A 22,535-nucleotide genomic window follows, 5' to 3' on the forward strand; every position below is an offset into this window, starting at 1 on the left:
TTCAGTCATCTCAGCTTAGAGGTCAAATATCCAAAATTAAAAAGGTTAAAAAAAAGAAAAAGAAGAAAGCAAGGAAGAAAAGAAGGAAACAATTTTCTTATCTCATAGTAATAAGGCAGTTTTCCTTAAAAAAAAAAGACTTAAGCCTTAAATTCTCTTTCCTAATCAAAATGTGCTTTTCCGTCTTTAGACTATTCCTCTTATATCCTGTATTATTCATGACGTTTAATTCTTGAAATAGCACATGGCTGAAAACAGAAGCTAACCTCTTGTCCACTATGAATTAAATCTTCTTTTCCTAGGACCTGTCTACAGTGTACAATTTGGGGTTTGCCAACATAATTATTTTTTCTGAAATAAGTTACAGCATTTTGCCTTTTCAATATATAGTTATACAATATATTGTTAACACAACATAGTTAATATAGTCAATATAGTCAATACAACTATAACACACGTGATATGATGCCACTTTGGTGATTTTCTTCATCCATGTAATTCTGAAATTTGACAGTATAGTTTTCATATTCTAATGAGCTGAGTATTACCTTTGCAAGGATAGAAAAATAAAATAAATTCATAATATTCTTGTGTGGTTTGCCCCTGGGGTGGATTACCATAATGGGGGGATATTTGAGCCTTTCCCCAAGTCATTAAAAAACCTCCAGCGAGCAGCCCCTTGTCCTCTCCAGGGAGTGGGGGGAAAGGATCTTTAATCATAATAATCCTGGGGGGAGAAATCTCAGAAATAAGACATCTGCTTCTCTGCCTTGTTGTTTTGCAGAATAGCAATGACTGCTTTAGCAGCTTCTATTGCCATGTGTGTACAATAAGTAAATGAACATAAAATTGAATGAACGCATAAAAGAAGGATAAACCCACCCAGCTTAACAAATCCACTCTCTCACCTGCTGTCCCCTGAAACATGAAGAAAGAATCACGGGATCTTAGGATTAATAAAATAACAGTCTCTGTTAACAATATTGATGGAAGGTATAGGAAAATTTGTCTGATGTGGGACCAACAGCTTAACTGCTTAATCCTTTTTTTTTTTTAAGGGCAACTCATTCATTTATTGTTTAAAGATTGCAAGACAACTTCTGAATTTCTGTAGCACAGTTTAAATGTTTTACTTTCTTGATAAATCAGAGTATAATAGAAAAAACAATTAGTTTTCAGTAATATCTATATCTCTATTCAGAATTAAGTCTTCCACAGACATGTAACCTGGAAACAAAATCCTGTTACAATAAGCAAAGCTTCAACAGAGCTGCTACTTTTCGGGCCAGGGAAAGGTTCATCCCTATAGGAGGAGGATGTGCTATGTAAAATGGCTGCAAGGTCACAGCCTTGAGGGCGCTGGAAGTCTATTATCCTATCCCACATTAAGTAGTTTGGTGAACTTCAAACGTCCGTTCATCTGCAACCAAGCTGGCAAACTTTAACTGATATCTCAAGCAGGTAAAAAATAAATTAAAAGAAATCCTTACACTGATGTTCCTTGATTCACACTGTTAAATGGTTCATTAACATGTAATTCTGGCTAAGAATTACATTTGAGACTCCTTGCTCAGATTTTGGTTAACAGTACAAATCTTTGAGAAATTCCAGTTCTTATTAATCAATAATTTGTCAGCTAGGCTACATTCAGGCATCAGCTGCAACTACAGAATAGGTGCACTGCCTCAGCGCTTTGGAAAGACATAATCTAGAACACTACTAGCAGACAAAATATCTGTTACTAGACAGCACAGGTGAGTACAGCAAGACAAAAACATATATTCATGTGTGCCGCGGACCAGCCGGACAAAGAGGATTTCACTGCCCAGGGTCAGAAGGGAAGGGGTAAGGAACTGAAGTAGCACCGACGGATGGGGTCAGAAGGACCAAGACAATTGATGGTTGCAAGGCAAATTTTATTGCGCTACAGTTGCAGATTATATAGACTAGAAAAAGGAAGGCTGCCAGATGGTGGTTTACATTATCTACAGACTGTCTCAGCTCAAGGTTAACTTCCCTGGGAGGAAACCCATAAACCCAGAAGCATCAAAAATAACCTGCATGTGCAGGGGAAAGACAGCTTTGCTTGTCTCATTTTACATTCTTTCTGATCGCTGGGCCCTGGTGATTTATCTCCCATGGAATGGAACAAGGAGGGGAACAAGTAGGGACAGTCCCTTCGAGCAGCGGCCGCATGCCTGGCATGTCCTTACCTGCTCTCAAGGCTGACTGCTTCCCACAGGTCCCCCTTTTTTATTTTTTAACTTTTGCTGCAAAATAATTCCATGAAGTTTAGTGCCGAGAGTAGTGTACTGTTGCATGAGGATACGAAACAGACATGAGAAGATTATTATCAATAATAGGCAAATTATGGCCAGGGTAATAAATCCTGACAACCTTCCAGTAATCCAAGACTGAGGGTTTAACCACTTTAAATGATCCAGTAAAGTTTGAATTACGTCTTCTGGCGAAACATCATCAAGATGTGTATTTTGTATATCCTGAATTTCAGCATTTAATTTCTTAAGATCAAGACTAATATTATTATCTGACCAAACACTCAGCAGATGCATTTTTACTTTTTCCCATTCCCAAATACAGTCACTGTACTTTTAAGGAGTAACACACATCCATGTATACTTTGCATGACAAGCTAAACGCATCCTCAATTTTAATGCTGCCATCTGATCTCTAACCCCCAAAATTGCGTTTTTAAATTCATCTAACTTGTTATTAATCCGTAAATATATGTGACTTTGTAAAGATAAAGCAAGACTGCTATGTTGAGATAACTGATTAGCAAAGTGAGCATGATTAATACTCTGTGAAAGAGCAAGACCGGCAGTAGCCACGGTAGCAGACAGAGCAGCCGACGCAAGTAAACTTACTATTAGCCACCCAAGAAAGCGTCTCCTCTGCAAGGCTTTAGAGACTTCCACCCATGCCTGTACTCCAGTATCTTCATACCAAGGTTCTCTCAGATGTACAGGCACCATAACATACATGGGTTGCTTTAGTATAAGCACAGATTGCGTTCCTGCAGAAGGGAACATACAACTGCTAAAAATACAATTAACACAGCTAATATTATATCCTCCTTTGGAAGAATTACCAATGTTAATAGAACCACACAAACGTGTATATGGAGGAGAAACACAAGTTATAACAGGTGTATTGGAATAAGTTAGAACTAGTTTCCATATATCCCAGTTCTTTTGAAATGTGATAAACCTATCTATGATGGGAAAAGAAGAGATAAGAATTGACACCGTGGTATAATCTATAGTACACCATATTTGGTTTTATTCCAAGATGCATTGCAACGTTCAAAATTGGATCCAGGAAAGTTAACGGTCATAAGGGGAGGCAATTGATTTTTTGATTTTCTGTTAAGCATAGTAACCTTATGTCCAGCTATAAGTATCCCTTGTCCTCCAAGTAAACGCTTCATACAGAAATAATTTCCTGAATCTTCACCTGTAACCTTGGCTATAGTAATAGCGGAATCCCTAAGTGGTGAGGTGTATGAGATTTGACCTCTAATATTAATAGGTTGCCCATTTTATACCAAATGATGGTATCCTTAAGATACTCTCGTCAGCTGGTAGCCGGGCATGTAAGAGTAATGTTGGTTCCTGTAAAACGAAGGATGCCTGGAGAGCCTGACAAACTAATTGATTGATCCGTTCCCTCATAAACATCTGTATGCTCATAACTAATAGCCTTTACACGTCCAGTTTCCAGATTCAATGGGCTAAGACAGACAGGATGGGTACTAAGCCAGTTAGTATAATTTACAGACATATTGATTTGTTTTATATTCCCAATAAGAGGCCCATAAACACTTATCATTGTAAAATACAGGAAACTCTGCTTCAGACCAAGATACGGGTTGTAATAGTGGAGGATCAGGTACATAGGCCCAGTAAGTTGCTGCATTAACAGAGGGAACACATGAAATGGTTGCCAACATAGCCAAAAATAAAGTTACAGGTGTAACAGGATTATTCTGTTGTTTCACTGACTCTTGAGCTCATGAAACCAGTTGTTTAATTTGTCCCCAAGTTGGAACATCACTCCTTTGAGTCGTCCTGGCAAGTGGTCTCCTCTTCTTCTTTTTCTGAATCAACACTGTCAAATTTTTGGGAGAGATGCAGAGCTTCTTCATCTTCTGAACTAGGTGAGCTGTGGCGAGCCATCTATTTGCTTGACTAAGCGTTCAGGAAGCCAGCAAGGTCCAGGCGCTGATCTGGGAAAGATACACACGTGACCACGTCCCCAAATCAACACAGGATCAGGACCACGCCAAGTGCTGGTTAACGGATCTTTCCAGAGGACCTCCGGAGATTGAGAGGCCAATCTTGGCTCAGCCACCAACCTTCCCCCTGCAGAGCAGCCAAATTTGTCAACAGTGAGAACATTTAAAATAAACAGAGCATCATTTATAAGGTTATGTGGCGTTGTTCTATACAATTCCCCCCTTTTTATTTTTTCAATAGTTAGCTTTAAAGATCTATTTGCACGTTCTATAATACCTTGTCCTTGAGGGTTATATGGAATGCCTGTAATATGGGTAATTTTGTAATGAATTACAAAATGTTGCGAAAGCAGCGGGCCCATTATCTGTTTTAATAATTTTGGGAAGGTTCATGAAAGCAAAACAGTGTAATAAATGAGTGATAACATGTTTAGTAGCTTCTCCGGTCTGTGCTGTAGCACAGAGGAAACCAGAATAAGTATCGATAGTGACATGAACAAACTGTAATTTCCCAAAAGACGGGATATGAGTAACATCCATTTGCCATAAATGTCTAGGTAATAATCCACGAGGATTAACAACATAATGTGGAACAGGAAGGTGAGGTAAGCATTGTGGGCACTGCTTAACAATTTGTGGGGCGGCTTCACCAGTAAGGGAAAATTGTGTGTGTAATGTAGCCGCTGACTGACGGTGTAAAGCGTGCAACTGCTGTGCTGCTTGTGAAGCAGTTTGATCATAACTTACCATAATATGAGGGTGTCCAGGACATGGACCATGAGTATCAAGAGTATGGAGATAATGAATGCAGTATATTAGCCATTCTTGACAGCATGACGAACGGAAAGGAGGAGTACGGTAAATTGGGACATGTCCTGCTTTAGGGAAAAGAGATTGAGGAGGAGGAGTAACTTCAACTCTATTCTTGGGAGGAAAATGTACAGGATAAAGATCACGTTTAGATCGAGTTAAAACATCTGCAGTCGCATTAAGTTTAGTCAATGGACCAGGCAAGTTAGAATGAGCACGGATATACAGACCTGCAACAGGACCATCATGGGAACGAATAAGCTGTTGAAGCAAACGAAAAGAGGATGATAATTCAGGGTCATTAGTATGTCCTATGCTCGCAGTCTCCAGAAGAAATCACAAGCTAATAAGATATTTACTATCAGAAAACAAATTAAAAGATATAGAAGGCAAATGTTTAAAAGACATAATGACAGCATACAGTTCAACACGTTGAGCTGAAGTCAAGGAAGTTTCTTTAACGAGGTTTGTTCCGTCGTCAATGATTACAGTAGCCACTCCTGAAGAAGAACCGTCCGTAAAAACCAAAGGTACATGAGGGACAGGCTGTTGCCTAATTATAGAAGGAAAGATATGAGTTAAGTTTGCTGAATTGGATCAATTTATCAGCAGGGTAATGGCATTCCAAGGTACCTGAAAATCCTGCAAGAGCAAGACCCCATTCATTACTATGTTGAAAAAGCCAATTCTGTTGACTAACTGAATCAGGGATAATAATTTGAGAAGGTTCTATACTTATAGGTTGTAAGCATCTAGTTCTACCTTGCATTATTAAATTACTAATAAGTTCATAATAAGGGTTAATAACTTTAGAGGGTGTAGTTTTCATATGAATCTATTCAATAATTCCAACAGTTTGCCATAAGACGGCAGTAGGCACATGAGGAGTTGGACAAATTATTAAGAAAATTGGAAGGTGAGTATGAATTCTAGTTAATTGTGTAGAACTGATAGATCTATTGACTATTTGTAAAGCTTGAAATCCTTCTGGAGTCATAGAGCGTGAAGAAGAAGGATCTGAGTCACCTTTAAGAATATCAAACAAAGGCTGTAATTGAGCAGTAGTAAGTTTTAAGGCAGGCCTTAGCCAATTAATATCTCCAAGTAATTTTTGAAAAGCATTTAATGTTTTTAAATTATCAACTCGAATTTGCAGTTTTTGAGGCCTAATAGTAGTGTTATCAATATATTTTCCCAAATATAAAAATGGAGATTGTCTTTGAAGTTTTCTTGAGGCAATGACCAAGCCAAATGATTGTAAGGACTGTTGTAAAAATTGAAACGCACTCTCTAATAAAGAAATATTATCAGTGGCTAAAAGTATATCATCCATATAATGTATGCGATATAATGATGGAAACCTTTTTCTCACAGGAGTCAAGGCCTGAGCCACATATTTTTGGCATAATGTAGGACTATTTGCCATGCCCTGAGGCAATACTTTCCATTGAAATCTCCTCATGGGTTCCTTAAAAATTAAGGCAGGCAAGCTAAAAGCAAAATGTTTTCTATCTTCAGGAAACAAAGGAATAGTGAAAAAACAATCTTTTAAATCTACAACTAAAAGATGATAATTGTGTGGTATGGCTGTTGGAGAGGGTAGGCCTGGTTGAAGAGCTCCCATTATTAGCATAGTTTTATTAACAGCTCTTAGATCCTGTAATAACCTATATTTTCCAGATTTTTTCTTGATAATAAAAATAGGAGTATTCCAAGGACTACTGGAAATTTCTAAATGCCCTAATTGTTCCAGTACTAATTGCTCTGGAGCTTCTCATTTCTCCTTTGTGAGGGGCCATCGGTCCACCCATACAGGGTCATCAGTCAGCCAAGTAATTGGATCAGCAGTGAGTGGAGAATCCAAGGCCCCTAAGAAAAACCCAAACCTTGTCTATCATTTTTTATTTTCACATCAATAGGACAGACAGTTCCTTGTTGATTTGTTCCCAGCCCTTTTGTGGGAAGAAATCCTTGATCCAACATCATATTAGAGACTTGAGAGTTTGGACTATAAAGTAATACTCCCATTTCTTTTAATATATCTCGGCCCCAGAGGTTTAAAGGCAGCCCAGGCAAAACATAAGGCTGGAAATATCCTGAATGGCCCTCACTATCTTGCCATAAAAAAAACTGACTGCTTTGCATAGGAGAACAACTTTGTCCTATTCCGTGAAGTTCTGTAATAGTAGGACTAATGGGCCAACGTTTAGGCCAGTGTACCTGCGTCATAACAGAGACATCAGCTCCAGTGTCTAACAAACCTGAAAAAACCTTTCCATTAATGGTTCATTTCATTTCTGGACGTTCTTTCCCTATCTTCTGAATCCAGTAGGCAGCATTAGACGATCCAAAAGCCTTTGTTTCTCTCTTTCGATGTTGGAAAATTTGTCCATGAGGTACAAAGGGCAAAAGTAGCAATTGTGCAATTTTATCACCAGGAGAGATAGTTATTATATTTTTAATAGTTTGTGCCATGACTTTTATTTCTCCTTCGTAGTCAGAATCTATGACTCCTGGCATAACAGTTAAACCTTTCATGGTGACACTACTTCTTCCCAATAATAGTCCCATCAAACCCTTGTGGGTAAAGGTCCACAGATGCCCGTAGAGAGGGCCTGAGGACCCATTTCAGGAGTTAATACATATCGGGCGGAGGTACTGAGCTCCAGTCCTGCGCTTCCTGGTGTTGCTCTGGAGAGCGAGGATATTGTATGTTTTTGTTTTTGGTTAATGTCTGATTGATAATTTGAGGAGGATACACAGACATTGCGCTTATTATTTGTTGGGGCCGGGGAAGGCCCTGGGAAGAGTTTCCCGACAGTGGTGGCCCATCCTTGTGGGCCACTGAGCAACAATCTTGTGCCCAATGTTTTCCCCTATTGCATTTAGGGCATAAGCCAGGGATTTTCTGACCATCTGGAGGTTTTTGAGTAGGGAAGGAAGGACTAGGGTTAGAATTAAAAGACCTACATTCTCTAGCAAAAGGACCTGCCTTTCCGCATTTAAAACAAGTCTTTGTTTTCTTTTGATTGTTTTTAAACCCCACTTTAGTTAATGCTGCAGCCACAGCAGCACCCTGTATATAAGTAGGCCCAATGTCTGCACAAAGGCGAATATAATCCTCCAATGTTCCCCGTTTTCTCCAAGGTCGAATCGCAGCCTGACACGCATTATTAGCATTTTCAAAAGCAAGTTGCTTAACTACAATTGTACCAGTGAGTCCGTCCACAATGAGTCTCCCCACCGCCTGTGACAACCTATCTACAAAATCAGCATATGGTTCATCAGGTCCCTGTCTAAGTTTTGAAAGATCTTCAGTTTTGTGTGTAGAAGGACATTTCCTCCAGGCTTGTAATGCCAAATGATTTATTTGAGGATAAGCAACAAAGGGATAAGTTAATTGATCTTGTAAAGAAAGATATTGTCCTTCCCCAATCAGCATATGATAATCAACTGGAATATTATGGGCAGCATTCTTTTCTGCTTGTTCAGCAGCCCGTTCATAAAAATCAAACTTCCATATTAAATAATCTCCACCATTTAAACAAGCTCGTGCAATAGACTTCCAATCAGCGGGGGGAAGAGCTTCTCCTGTCAACCATAGCAGTAGTAAAAGGAGCAGTGGGCCCATATTGAGCACAGGCAGATTTTCAATCTTTCAAAACTTTCAAAGGGAGAGCCTGATGCTCCCTAGTAGCTTGTTGAGGATTATTAGGATCAGGTCTTTCTATGACGGGACAACAGAAAATAGGATCTTCTCCTCGTTTTATTGCTCCTTGTACAGCGCGCTGCAAGGGACTGAGCATTTTTACAGACGTAGATTTTTGAGGAAGACAGTCCTTATTAACCTGCAGCTTTTTCACTGACTTACCAGCCATTAGAAAATCATCCTCAGGATATTTCTCTCTTTTATGTTTACAAGCCTCATCTGTTAAGTCAAAATGTTCCTCTTCATCTAAACTATTTAAATTAATTAGCTCTTTCGGTTTAGGAAGTGGCGACACAGTAGTTGATAATACAGTCTCTCCTTCTGTCAGAGGCTTATGTTTTTCTGACTTTACATTCAAATCAACACTATCATGAGAAGAATCTAAACATATTTTTATCAGATTCCACAAACTATATGTAACAACAGGAGTATGAGTAGGCCCTCGAGACTCGTAATAATTTTTTACATCTTCTCCAACTTTCTGCCAGATTTCTATGTCAACAGAGCCGCCATCAGGAAACCAGGGAGATACACCATGGATATGCTGTAAAAATTCAGTCAACAATAAAGTTCAGAAACTTTATTACCCCGAGCCCTAAGCATCAAAAGTAAAACCTGAGCAAATAATTCATACATCTTTGAGCCCTTTTGCCTCATCTTATTTTACTTCTGACTATTGCCTTATGCCTCTATTCGTTTCACTTTTACTGGTGGCCACACATATTTTGCCTAAGTGTTCTCTTACCTGCACTTTCTTTTTCTTTTAATTGCCTTCACGCTTCAGGTCCCTGTTCGAGTGCCACTTGCCGCGGACCAGCCGGAGAAAGAGGATCTCACCGCCCAGGGTCAGAAGGGAAGGGGTAAGGAACTGAAGTAGCACCGACGGATGGGGTCAGAAGGACCAAGACAACTGATGGTTGCAAGGCAAATTTTATTATGCTACAGTTGCAGATTATATAGACTAGAAATCGGAAGGTTGCCAGATGGTGGTTTACATTATCTACAGACTGTCTCGGCTCAAGGTTAACTTCCCTGGGAGGAAACCCATAAACCCAGAAGCATCAAAAATAACCTGCATGTGCAGGGGGGAGACAGCTTTGCTTGTCTCATTTTACATTCTTTCTGATCTCTGGGCTCTGGTGATTTATCTCCCATGGAATGGAACAAGGAGGGGAACAAGTAGGGACAGTCCCTTCGAGCAGCGGCCGCATGCCTGGCATGTCCTTACCTGCCCTCAAGGCTGACTGCTTCCCACACGTATGTTGCCTTGTTTAAGCCTCAAGCCCTCGATCCTTTGTTGAAATACAATAATTTCATTCCTATGGTTTTCAATACCAAAAACTCAACCTCCAGGAGGGCTAAAGTCTAATTTGTACTCCAAACCAAGTAGCAGTGCAGTTCGCTACTACTGAGACTGAATCCACAAAGACTTCAAGACCACGTCCAGAAGACAAGTTATTATATATAATACCCTAGAAGGTCTGAAACATAATTATCATATACATAGCTGGTCCTTCAGAGCTTTTTACCTATAACATGTTTTTTGATGAAAGTTATTTAATGTACTGGAGATAACTGTGACTTACTTACTGATCAAATATTTGAATACTTATACTTACCTGGGATTTCATTTCTGCTGAAAGAAAAAGGTAGAACAGGACTCACTAAAAAAAACAAACAAACATTAGAAATGAAAGTAAAAATCTTAACACACACTATGACTTTTGGAAGCAGCATAGAGGGGCAGTCAACGGTAAAACACTGGTGAAATAGGTCAAAACTCTAGGCCAAAAATCCATTATTATTATCATCAGTGACAGTACCACAACTGTGCCCTTCAGAATTAATAATCACTCCTAAGAATCTTCATTTGGCACCAGATGATGCGGTTAAGAGAAACACTCTGGGAGGTTTTGAATCAGACTTGGTTTTTTGTTAGCCAAGTTACAGGAGAATTTTTAAAGTAGGGGGAAGGGAAGAAGGAAACGGACCAGGAAAAGAATTTAAGCCATCATCTATAAACCAACAAAGCACTGATAGTTCCGAACATTATGTCAGACACTAAAATGACTGATATAGGCTCAAGTGGTTTACAAAACCTATAAAAAGACTATACCAGCAAAGTCCCCATTTATCTGTCGAGTTCAGAAACTAAAACAAGGAATATTTTAGCTTAAAAGCTTATCTCAAGAGAATCGTACACACTTCACATGAATACAAATACCTGAAACCAAACATTTTTAAAAGCTCCAATACCCAAAATATAAAGAAAAATATTAATTCAGAAGACTCAATCAATCCATGATAATCACAAAACGGCTGGGCAATCTCTATCTCCCTTCCACACTAACCATCCATCCCATGGAAGACCAAGGGAGATCAGACCTTCCAGACTTACCTTCCAGACCTTCCAGACACCTGGCTGCTGCAAAATTCTATGGAGACTCCTTGTGGAACAGCAGTTTCCCATCTCTTGTGTCTCTCCCTATCGTGATCATGATCATGCAGGAAGCAAGTCTGGCTGTGCTATTTCTTATCATTGTCTGTCACCCATCTGCAGCATGGTATTGTACAGATAAGGAAAAAGTAGTTCCCTTTCCCCCAGAAGGTTGAGGCTCAGGTACAGGGTAATTCTCCTGTGCACACAGTCATTATTTAGGCCGACTCAGTGACTTCAACAGGCTTAATCATGTGATCAGGTTTGTTGCCAGCTGCGTAATGCTCCCACATCTGTAGATAGAGCCGCTCTAGGTCCACTGTGTATTGTTTGGTGTTGAACAGAGGGCTAGATGTTCTCTGCTTCCAGACTTTGCAACGAATTTTCTTCAGGTATTCTAGATCAGTTCCCAGTTTCACAGCTATGTCTTCATATTCTTGTCTATTTTGAGCAATAAGCTCAAGACAGCCTAAACAAGTGAGCTGGGAAGCTGCAACTCGGGAAGCAAGAGTCTCTCCTGGCATAGTCACCACGGGTGTCCCTGACCAAAGGACATCCATCCCTGTGGTGTGTCCATTACAGAGTGGAGTGTCCAAGCAGACATCAGCCAGCTGGCCTCTCCGAACATGTTCCTCTTTAGGAGCAACAGGTGAAAAAATGATACGGTTCTGGGGAAGGCCCATATTTTGTGCATACTGTTGAATATTAGGTTCTCCTACTGCTGGAAAACGCAACAGCCACAGCACACTATTGGGAACACGCTTCAGAATATTTGCCCACATCTGCAAAGTAGATGGGTCAATTTTATATAACTGATTGAAGTTACAGTACACAATGGCATCTTCCGGTAACCCGTACTGAGAACGTGTGGTTACAATAATGGTACGGGGAACCTCCTCTCCAGTGGCAGCCTTAATGTTGATCTGGGTAGTTGCCAGTCCATTGCTAAGACTGAATCCATTAATTGTTATCTGAATTTGTCCTCTGTTAATCATTTCAATAACTGCCTCTGCAATAGTATTCATAGGAATGACAGGCATATTAAGAGCCGTATTACTGCTGTCTGCGTTGTCTCCTCCATCAGGACATTTCATCTTGACAATCTGCACATCTGGGAGACTATCAAGAAATGCTTTGAGGTCGATGCCATTCAGCACAACCCGATTGTCATAAATGTGCCCATTGGACTTAAAATCGATGACTGCCTTCTTCTTCAGGTGAGGGAACATATTAGCATGATCACCAATAAAGAAAGTATGGGGCATATAAGCCAGTTTCTCAGAATACTGCTCAGCAACTTCAGCAGGTGAAGTTTCCTGATCAGTGATGATATAATCCATGAAAAGCACGCCACTGGTCCCAGGGTAGCCCAGCCACATTGCCTGAATAGGAGCTGGCCTGAGAGCAAAGAGTTCATTTCGAGCACCCCTGGTATAACCATTCATATTTACAAGGATGTGTATACCGTCTTGATGGATGCGATCAGCTGCTTTCCCATTGCATGGAATCTGAGAAAGATCAATGAAATGATGGGCTTCTGCCATCACCTTCGCTCGGAAGTTTGTGCCATCATCTGGGCTCAGGGCATAACAGAATACCTCAAATTTATCAGGATTGTGCATGCCTGGAATAGACTGCATAAGATGAGAAGTAGGATGATTCCCAAAGTCAGAACTCACGTATCCTACACGCAGTCGACCATCACTGAGCTTCAAGTCTTTTGGATGTTCGTACGGTGGTTTATGAAGGACACTGATCTCATCCAAGCAGAGGTTCCCATGGCTCTCAGCAATAGCCTTCCTGAAGCCATGAGAAAGAGGATAGAGCATACTATGATGAGGCTGCACAGAAGGCAACCTATTCTTCTCCAGCTGGTCAGCCACAATGCTGACCAACTTCTTCATTCGCTCATCATAGTCTGTCCAATCACAGACAATCTGCAGGCAATGAGCCAAATCACAATAAGCGTCAGGAAAATCAGGTTCAAGCTTCAGAGCAGTGCGATAAGAAGCAATTGCTTCTGGAATATTCCCTGAATACTTGTGAATGGAAGCCAGATTGCTGTGGGCATCCGCAAGTGCAGGGTTAATCTGAATGGCACGAGTATAACACTGCAAGGCTCCCTGAACATCCTGCATCTCCTTTAGAGTGTCTCCCATGTTACAGTAGGCATCAGCAAAGGTAGGACTGATTCGAACAGCCTCCTTATAATGCATCAGAGCTTCCTGCAGTTTTCCCTGCTGCTGCAATACACTTGCTAAATTTGAATGGGCAACAGCAAACTCTGGGAAGACTTCTAATGCTTTACAATACAAGCGAACTGCCTCTTCAAAGTTTCCCTGGTCTCCTTTGATATTGGCTAGGTTATTCAGAGAGTCTGCATGGGTGGGACACAGCCGCAGAGCTGTATTATAACACTCTTCTGCTTCGGCAACACTGCCCTTCTCTTCCAGAGCGTTGGCTAGGTTGCAGTAAGCATCAGGGAAATGTGGTTGCAATTCAATAGCTCGCCTGTAGGTGTCTACTGCCAGATCCATCAGGCCTTGCTCATAGTATACACAAGCCAGGTTGGCATGTACCACTGCATGATTTGGGCTCAAGCTTAGGGCACAAAGGTAAGCTGCCACAGCTCTGTCAAAAATCCGTGCCTCTTTCAAGACATTTCCTAAATTGATATAAGCATCCAGAAAATTGGGGTCAAGCGTGACAGCCTTTTCAAAGTGATGAATGGCAAGCCAAATCTCCCCTTGTGCATTGAAAACACAGCCAAGATTACTCCAAGCTACTGCAAAGTTCGGTTGCGTCTCCATTGCTTTCAAATAACATGCCTTGGCTCCTTCCAAGCGACCCAGGGCTTTGAGCAGGTTCCCCAGGTCACTGCGAACACAGTACAAATCAGGATTGCACTGAAGAGCAGAGACGTAAGCTTGTACTGCCCCTTCCATGTCGCCTGCTGCTACCAAAGCGGCTGCCAGGTTAATATAACCATCGATGAAATCTGGTTTGAGATGCAATGCCTGCCGGTAATGCTCAATTGCCTCCTGCAACTGCCCTCTTTCCTTGTACACATTCCCCAAATTCGAATAGGCTTCTGCCAGAAGAGGGTTCTGTTTAACTGCCAGAGTACTAAAGTGGGCAGATCTGTCCAGCCTTCGACACTGGAAGTGTAGAGATGAAAGTAATAAAAGTACTCCAGTATTGTCTGGCTCTTGTCTCCACAGCTGCATGCAGTGTCTCTCAGCTGCCTCAAAATCTCCTGCCTGATACTCTCGATGTACCAACTCAGCTAACCCTTGGAAGGAAAGCATACGTTTCGTTGGTTCTGTGCTGTCGGCCACGTTGCCCACAGAAGACGCCATCTGGAGCTTCTGGAGAGAGTGAGGAAAGGGGGTAATTGAGTCCCGCTGCTGCCACTACTGGCAAGAACGTTTCTAGAGGTAGCAAATATGAGGGCAGCAGCCATACCACTGCTTTGGCAGGCTTAAGCGGCGGCAACAGTTACACGCACTGAAACTTAGGAACTCTGGTTGGCCATCTACCTCTCACGCTCTTGAAATCTTAATTCTTAACCCTGCCCTCTTCCACCATTTTTCTCCTAATCAGGGAATAAAAATTACCTATACACTTGCCTTAGAAGAAATCAAAAGTCAGTAGTCCAAACACTTTTTAAAATTTTGTTTTCTGTCCAGTTGGAAAGGAAATACATGACTGACTTTACTTCATCATTCATATAGTCAATGTGGAAAACATTAGGGCCGTGAATTTCAATACAGTAAGATCAGAAAATCTTAAATTGGCCTTCCCAAACCACTAATAAGTAACCAATGTTGTACATAATGCTAAAATCTTAGAGACTGAGTTTGATATTTTAAAAGTTCTGAAAGGATTAGCTAATTTCTCCTCATCATACTTCTCATGCCTCAAACCTGAGTATTACTTTTTTAAAATTAAATTTATCTTTATTTATTTATTTTTATTTTGGCTGCGTTGGGTCTTCAATGCTGCGTGCAGACTTTCTCTAGTTGTGGCGAGCGGGGGCTACTCTTTGTTGCGGTGCCTGGGCTTCTTATCACAGCAGCTTCTATTGTTGTTCCACAACTCTATGGGTTCCTTTTTAGGTCCTATGAAGAACCCTAGAAATTAGTTCATGGAATTATAAGTTTTTGCAAAATTGTCAAAAGTGAGATATTTTAACTTCCATCAGGTAAGACCAGCATCTCTTTCTTTGCCAATTTTCCTTCTATCATATTCCGCTATGTTGGATCATATTGGAATGGCCACAGGCTTTCTTGAAATCTGGCTAAGGAGATTTTCTTTATTCTGTGGTACGCGGGCCTCTCACTGTTGTGGCCTCTCCCGTTGTGGAGCACAGTCTCTGGACGCACAGGCTCAGCGGCCATGGCTCATGGGCCTAGCCGCTCCGCGGCATGTGGGATCTTCCCGGACCGGGACACGATCCTGTGTCCCCTGCGTCGGCAGGTGGACTCTCAACCACTGCGCCACCAGGGAAGCCCTAAGGAGATGTTTTAAGTGAGGCTATTATGTGATTTTCAGACACCGCCATATGTAATTGACTATATACTATCGCATTACAGGAATAACTTCCAGTACTCATACTGACTACTCTACTGACTTGACCTAGCACAAGACACAGAAGCATAAGGACAAAAACCACCTTACAATATAGCCATGTCTTGCACTTCACAGCTCTCAAAGCATGTGCGTTTGAAGAAGAAAAAAAGAACTGAAAAGTACAAAACCAGAAGCTAATCTGTGGAAAATTATTTCAATCATCAGGCATGTGAAAGATAAGTCAAAGATTCAGTTCTCATCAATGCTTAGTCAAAACGGAAATTTTCTTCTGTCAAGAATATACTCCAGGGGCTTCCCTGATGGCGCAGTGGTTAAGAAGCCACCTGCCAATGCAGGGGACAAGGGTTCGAGCCCTGGTCCGGGAAGATCCCACATGTCACGGAGCAACTAAGCCGGTGTGCCACAACTACGGAACCTGCGCTCTAGAGCCCGTGAGCCACGACTATCGAGCCTGCGAGCCACAACTACTGAAGCCTCCGTGCCTAGCGCCCGTGCTCTGCAACAAGAGAAGCCACCGCAATGAGAAGCCTGTGCACCGCAACAAAGAGTAGCCCCCAGTCCCTGCAAGTAGAGAAAGCCTGCGCACAGCAACGAAGACCCAACACAGCCAAAAATAAATAAATAAATGAATGAATGAATGAATGAATGAATGAATATACTCCATCAACAATGTGTGCAATGGAATGGTATGAATGAGTATTTTATCAGAATCCCTGTAATGCACAAACCTATAGCAGTACTGAAATCAGTAATGCATTTATAATAGTAAATACTTATGAGGAAGTAATCCATAGAGGTTTTCTCAAAGTTAACAATGAAAATTAATGTGACATTATCAATAATAAATTGTGAAGCTGAAATAAACTTTTCTAAACTATTAATAACTAGAAGCAAATTCTAATCAACCATGCTACAAGAAATCTATGTCTAAAAACTACAAAGTTTATTTCTTAAAATTTTATTTCGAAAATACATAAACTGTCGTATGAGGAGGCAGTTAAAGAATATATAGCTGAAAGAGTGGGGGAAAAGTTTTATAGAGACACATCTGGCAGTAGTTCATTTTTAAATGTCATTTTTCTAGGTTTTGTGACACCTATAGTATTGATATTTGAAAGCATTTAAAAAATTGTAATTTGAAGATTTGCTACTTCCAGGTAGAATAAAATATTTTGAAGCAAAACAACGTTTGCACTGAGAAAAACAAAAAAAGCCAAATAAAATAGCCAGCATTCAATCAAAAAGTTCTAGACAAACCAAGAGATAGAATCATATGGCTAAAATTCTAAGAAAAGAACAGATAATACAAAAATATTTATATAAGATATTGTGTGTCTTTATCAGGAAAAGTCTTTATCAAGAAAAGACTTTAAAATCATCAGAATTAATATTATATTTTATTTATTTGTATATTATATTTATATATAGATATTTATATATTTATATAAAGAACTTAAAGATAAAGCCCTAGTTAAGGCAGTGACAATAGCAGTAGCAGTGGGAGTGAAAAGAAATGGTTATATTCAAGCATATTTTGTCAGGAAAAGTCCATGATCAAATGTCTGACTGCATACATGGGATGGATAGACGGAGTGGGAAAAATCAAAGTTAACTATAGAGGTTCTAGTGAAGATGGGGTTGCCGTCACCCAACCCAAGGGGCTGCGATCATCCCCAAGGTCTAGGAGACTCAAAGGGAAGGTCATGGTCAGAGGCAAAGTTAATTGGTGGGAAAATAAGACTCCCAGTCTCTCCATCTCCTTATACCAGTTTTTTTTGTAACATCTTTATCGGAGTATAATTGCTTTACAATGGTGTGTTAGTTTCTGCTTTATAACAAAGTAAATCAGTTATACATATGTCCCCATATCTCCTCCCTCTTGCATCTCCCTCCCTCCCACCCCTCTAGGTGGTCACAAAGCACCGAGCGCATCTCCCTGTGCTATGCGGAAGCTTCCCACTAGCTATCTATTCCTTATACCAGTTTTGTTTTTCTGCTCATATACGTAGCAGCATTTCATTCAAGGGGAAGTCATTGATCTGACTGGTCAAATTAAACAACATAGTTCAAGGCACATTTACAGTGGTTAGTCCCTCCACAATTTAGAAAGTCACATTCATAATTTCCCTCTTCCTACACCACGGAACACATTGGCCATTCCTCCAAAGTTTCCACTCCACAGAGTGGACAAGAGATGACGTTAGCCCAGAACTGAGAGCTTGGCATGAGATGGTGTCAGCCCCACGTACAGCTCTGGGCATAAGTTATAACCCAACCCAGCTCTACAGAGAGCTCTGCATGGAATCCTGGGAGTAAACTCAGCCATAATAATGGGATTCTGTTTTTCATTTGCTTTTCTTCCTTGCTTAACTTTCCCTGGCCACTCTGACAAACAAACTTTCAGGCATTCCTGGGCCACTCACTAACTTTATTCCATTTTATGTCATCCAGATTCTCAAGAAAATTACTAACTATAAGGAGGGAAATTTGGAACATGGTGAGTTTTAGGTGCCTGAAATATACAGGTCATTGAATCCAGTGAAGTAGCAAATTATCTGGATCTCAAATATGCCAGTAGAATAGCAGACTAAGCTCAATTTAATGTACTCTTACTGGAGACACACGTAAATTCTGGGTCAATTTTGAAAAAGTTAAAAGGACATAGCTGAGATTAAAAGAAAGAAAGGAACACCTGCATGTTTCAGAAAGTAACAGAGAAATTAAATCCAGAGAAAGAAGAGCGGACTGATGTCTGTGGGTTCCGTTCCTTAGTATAGGCCTTATGTACATAGGGGCTGGAGCTAGAAATCTAACATTACCTTGAGGCCAGGAATTTATAGACTCAGGATGGAACAATATTGAGAAGTTGGTACAGATATCCTACAGAAATTTCATGAGGAACTGCTTAGTCCATTAAGAGGGCCAAGGGCGGTGGTGAGGAAGATTGATATCTCTTGAAAACCTTCAGGTACAGAAAACATCAACACCTCTGAAAAGTAGGCCTCTCCTTCCCAGCGTTGTAATGGCCAGGTTGTCACTAACCTGTAAGGCCCTGTATGAATCAGAAACTGCAAGGAGAGTAATTCAAAGAAAAACAGATGCAGGATGGGTGTGGCAATAAATCCTAGGACCCTATCAGAAACAAAATTAAAACCACTCTAAAGGGAAATTTTAACAAACCAGAGCAGATAGTATCCTAACCAGAATAGAATAATAATTCTGAGGAAGTTACTTTAGTTATTTAAGTAATATTCAACATCCAGAGCAAAATTCACTTAAGCACTGTACTGGTGGAAACTAGGCAGCACTATGGAGACAATAAAAAGGTGTTTACCATCAAAAAACATCAAGGTAAGAAAGATAATGTCTAATATTTAATTATCCTAATTTTTAATTATTTTAATTTTTAAATATCCTGTGGTTTATTGAAATCTTTTGGAAACCCAAAATAGAGAAAACCTAGCAGGCAATGAAGACTTAAATATTTAGAGATTTATCAACTCATCTATAAAAGCTTTATTAATCTCTTCTTTTAATACCACTCCTGAGAGGTATAAATGTGTCCAGTGATAGGGTTGAAGAAGCCTGAGAGAATTTCAATTGTTTACTATTCTTGGTCAGCTATTAAGACCTTTCAGGAGCATCTTGATTTTCATGGCATCATCCAACAAAAAGCAGGATATTTTACAGAAAGTCCTGGTCCACTTTTTGGCTTGCTTTTGTGTTTATGTTTTTGGTTTTCTCACATTGGGCGGTACATTAGGCTACCTACTGCACACTCCCTCATTCATGCATGCATTCATTCAAACAATATTTACTGAGTTGAGATATTTAATTAACACCCAATAAATGATGTTTAGATGAATGAATGCGCTTTTTATCAAAGTAAGTGTAAGAACTGAGAAAAATTACAGAATGTATGATCCCAGCCCCACAAAAGCGTATAATTGTGTTGAGGATATAACATATGCTGGTGAAATAACTAATATATCATATTGGACAGTTTCTAAGTTCAAAAATGAGTTTTTGTAAATAATCAGAGCCTAAGGAGGACAAAGAAGGGACAGTTCATTATGGGTTGAATCTATCAATAAATGTACATTTCAGATGAGATTTGAGATTGACCTTAAAGAAAGAAGAGGACTTAGATATATGAACAGAGAACAAAAAAGGCATGGTGATAGCATGTGCATAGATAGTGTGGCCAATATTTATGTTCTTCATTAAAGACAGTCAGAGATAACCCAAATGTAACTGTTTCCATGGGTCCATTCTCAGTATCCAAACAAAACGGCAAATCCTATCTTAGTAAAACTAATGAAAAACACAGTCTTTAACAAAGACATTGTGAAGGAAAGGGGGAGAGAAAGGCTTGCGTCCCACACCACACAACAAAACTTATTTAATTATTTGTTTCATTTTCTCCCTCTGAAAATTTCCTCTCCCTCTCTCTGTACGTCTCTCTTCTCCCACCACATCTGGCCACACTCTACCAGCCACCTTTCCAGATCTTTCCAGAACTCTCCATCCTAGTTTCATTATGCCACAAGTTAAACATCTCACAGGTCTCCAGGATGCATCCTCATCACTTATTCCACAAAGACAAACAAAGGACACTTCTCAGGATCAAGTTTCCTGGAAGGAAGAGGTCACGAGGAGTGATTGTAAATAATATAAGGTGGAGAGCAGTGACTTAAAATACCGTTTTTCCTCTTAGAATGTGAATACAGGGAACTTTGGGAAACTAGAAAATCTAGAAAGGATTCATTGATAATTATTTATTTTCAATGAATAAAATAAAATGTAATAATACGGCTAAACTCTGACAGATTAACTTTTTCAAAAGTTGCTTTCACACACCTTCACTATTGGGATGTTTGATAAACACATCTTTCTTCTTTCTTTGCAGATACTGGCACCAAACTTTCAAACAATAAGAACCTTCCCATAAGTCCCTTGCCAGGCAAGATTAAGGTATAACAATCCAAACAGATTTTTGAAGAAGATAACTGGTTGAAAGCACAGGAAAAGAGCTAGGTTTCTCTTTTTCAACAGTCACATAATGAGTCATGTGGGAATTGGTTTACAAAGTCTCTCTCCATGAGGGGCTAAGGTTAAGATTAGAACTTCTGAGGCCAGAAGAGCAAAATAACTACAACAACACACATATTTTCAAGAGCCGCCCTTTGGATGTGAGGGATTGATTTTTCCCACGCTTTTTTCAGCAACCCAACTGGTGTCTTTAGTAAATGACATAAGAGAATACAGTGTGGCCAAGAAGGCTTAGATTTCCTTAGCCCCAAGTCAGATATTCTCAAGTGACTGTCCACTCAAATTAAAAAGAGAGATTTACAAGAGGAAACTGGATACAACTGAGTGTACTTTTATTTCAACCCTTTACCTGAATGTTTTGTTTTGATTTCAGTTCTCCACTGAAGTTGCCTACATTAATATATTTTTAAGAACATTTCCTTAAGTTGAAGTATTCATTCAGTATATTCATTTACTATAATTGAGAAAAGCCAAATGACTTAGGCAAATTCATTTCTATATTGCCACAGCAGTGTATTGTGGACTAAATGACACCTGGCAGTTCTTTACTCAGATACTAACTCAATTAGAAGGCAGAACAAGGATACCTACCCATTCAGGGAAGGAAAGGTCACTTAGCCTCTGTAGCTGTCTTAGGTCTCCTATCATCACAGTAACAAACTGAAGACTAAAAACCATACGGTCATCTCAATAGATGCAGAAAAAGCTTTTGAAAAAATTCAATATCCATTCATGGTAAAAGCTCTCCAGAAAGTGGGCATACAGGGAACATACCTCAACATAATAAAGGCCATATATGACAAGCCCATAGCTAACATACTCAATGGTGAAAAGCTGAAAGCATTTCCCCTAAGATCAGGAACAAGACAAGGATGCCCACTCTCACCACTTTTATTGAACAGAGTTTTGGAAGTCCTAGCCACAGCAATCAGACAAGAAAAAATAAATAAATAAAAGGACTCCAAAATGGAAAGGAAAAAGTAAAACTGTCACTGTTTGCAGATGGCATGATACATAGAAAATCTGAAAGACGCCATCAAAAAACTATTCGAGCTCAAACATGAACTTGGTAAATTTGCAGGATACAATAGATTTCTATATATAAATTTTGTATTTCTATACACTCACAGTGAACTATCAGAAAGAGAAATTAAGGAAACAATCCCATTTACAATCGCATAAAAAAGAATAAAATACATAAGAATAAACCTGCCTAAGGAGGTAAAAGACCTGTACCCAGGAAACTATATGACTCTCATAAAAGAAATGAAAGATGACACAAACGGCTGGAAAGATATACCATGGTCACGGATTGGAAGAATTAATATTGTTAAAATGACCATCATACCCAAGGACATCTACGCATTCAATGCAGTCTGTATCAACATATCAAGGGCATTTTCCACAGACCTAGAACAAATAATTTTAAAGTTTGTATGGAAACACAAAAGATCCTGAATAGCTAAAACAGTCTTGAGAAGGAAGAACACAACTGGAGGAATCATGCTCCCTGGCTTCAGACTGTGCTACAAACCTACAGTAATCAAAACAGTATGGTACCGGCACAAAAACATCCATCACTGGAACAGAATAGAGAGCCCAGAAAGAAACCCATGCACTTATGGCCAATGAATCTATGACAAAGGAGGCAAGAATATGCAATGGAGAAAAGTCTG

The 22,535-nt window shown here is 39.9% G+C and overlaps 1 protein-coding gene across 1 annotated transcript; it reads right to left on the reverse strand.

Moving 5' to 3' along the window:
* Positions 1 to 11,032: 11,032 nt before the first annotated feature.
* On the reverse strand, positions 11,033 to 14,580 carry LOC132507800 (UDP-N-acetylglucosamine--peptide N-acetylglucosaminyltransferase 110 kDa subunit-like). The gene has a single exon (XM_060127434.1). It carries the CDS (start codon positions 14,571 to 14,573, stop codon positions 11,433 to 11,435), a length of 3,141 nt encoding a protein of 1,046 aa, XP_059983417.1. The 5' UTR covers positions 14,574 to 14,580; the 3' UTR covers positions 11,033 to 11,432.
* Positions 14,581 to 22,535: the final 7,955 nt, after the last annotated feature.

The sequence above is a fragment of the Lagenorhynchus albirostris genome, chromosome 17 (genome assembly GCF_949774975.1).
Source record: "Lagenorhynchus albirostris chromosome 17, mLagAlb1.1, whole genome shotgun sequence".
NCBI lineage: Eukaryota > Metazoa > Chordata > Mammalia > Artiodactyla > Delphinidae > Lagenorhynchus > Lagenorhynchus albirostris.

Excerpts from the sequence above, each read along its gene's own strand:
- LOC132507800 (XM_060127434.1), bottom strand. The coding sequence starts at position 14,573 with ATGGCGTCTTCTGTGGGCAACGTGGCCGACAGCACAGAACCAACGAAA.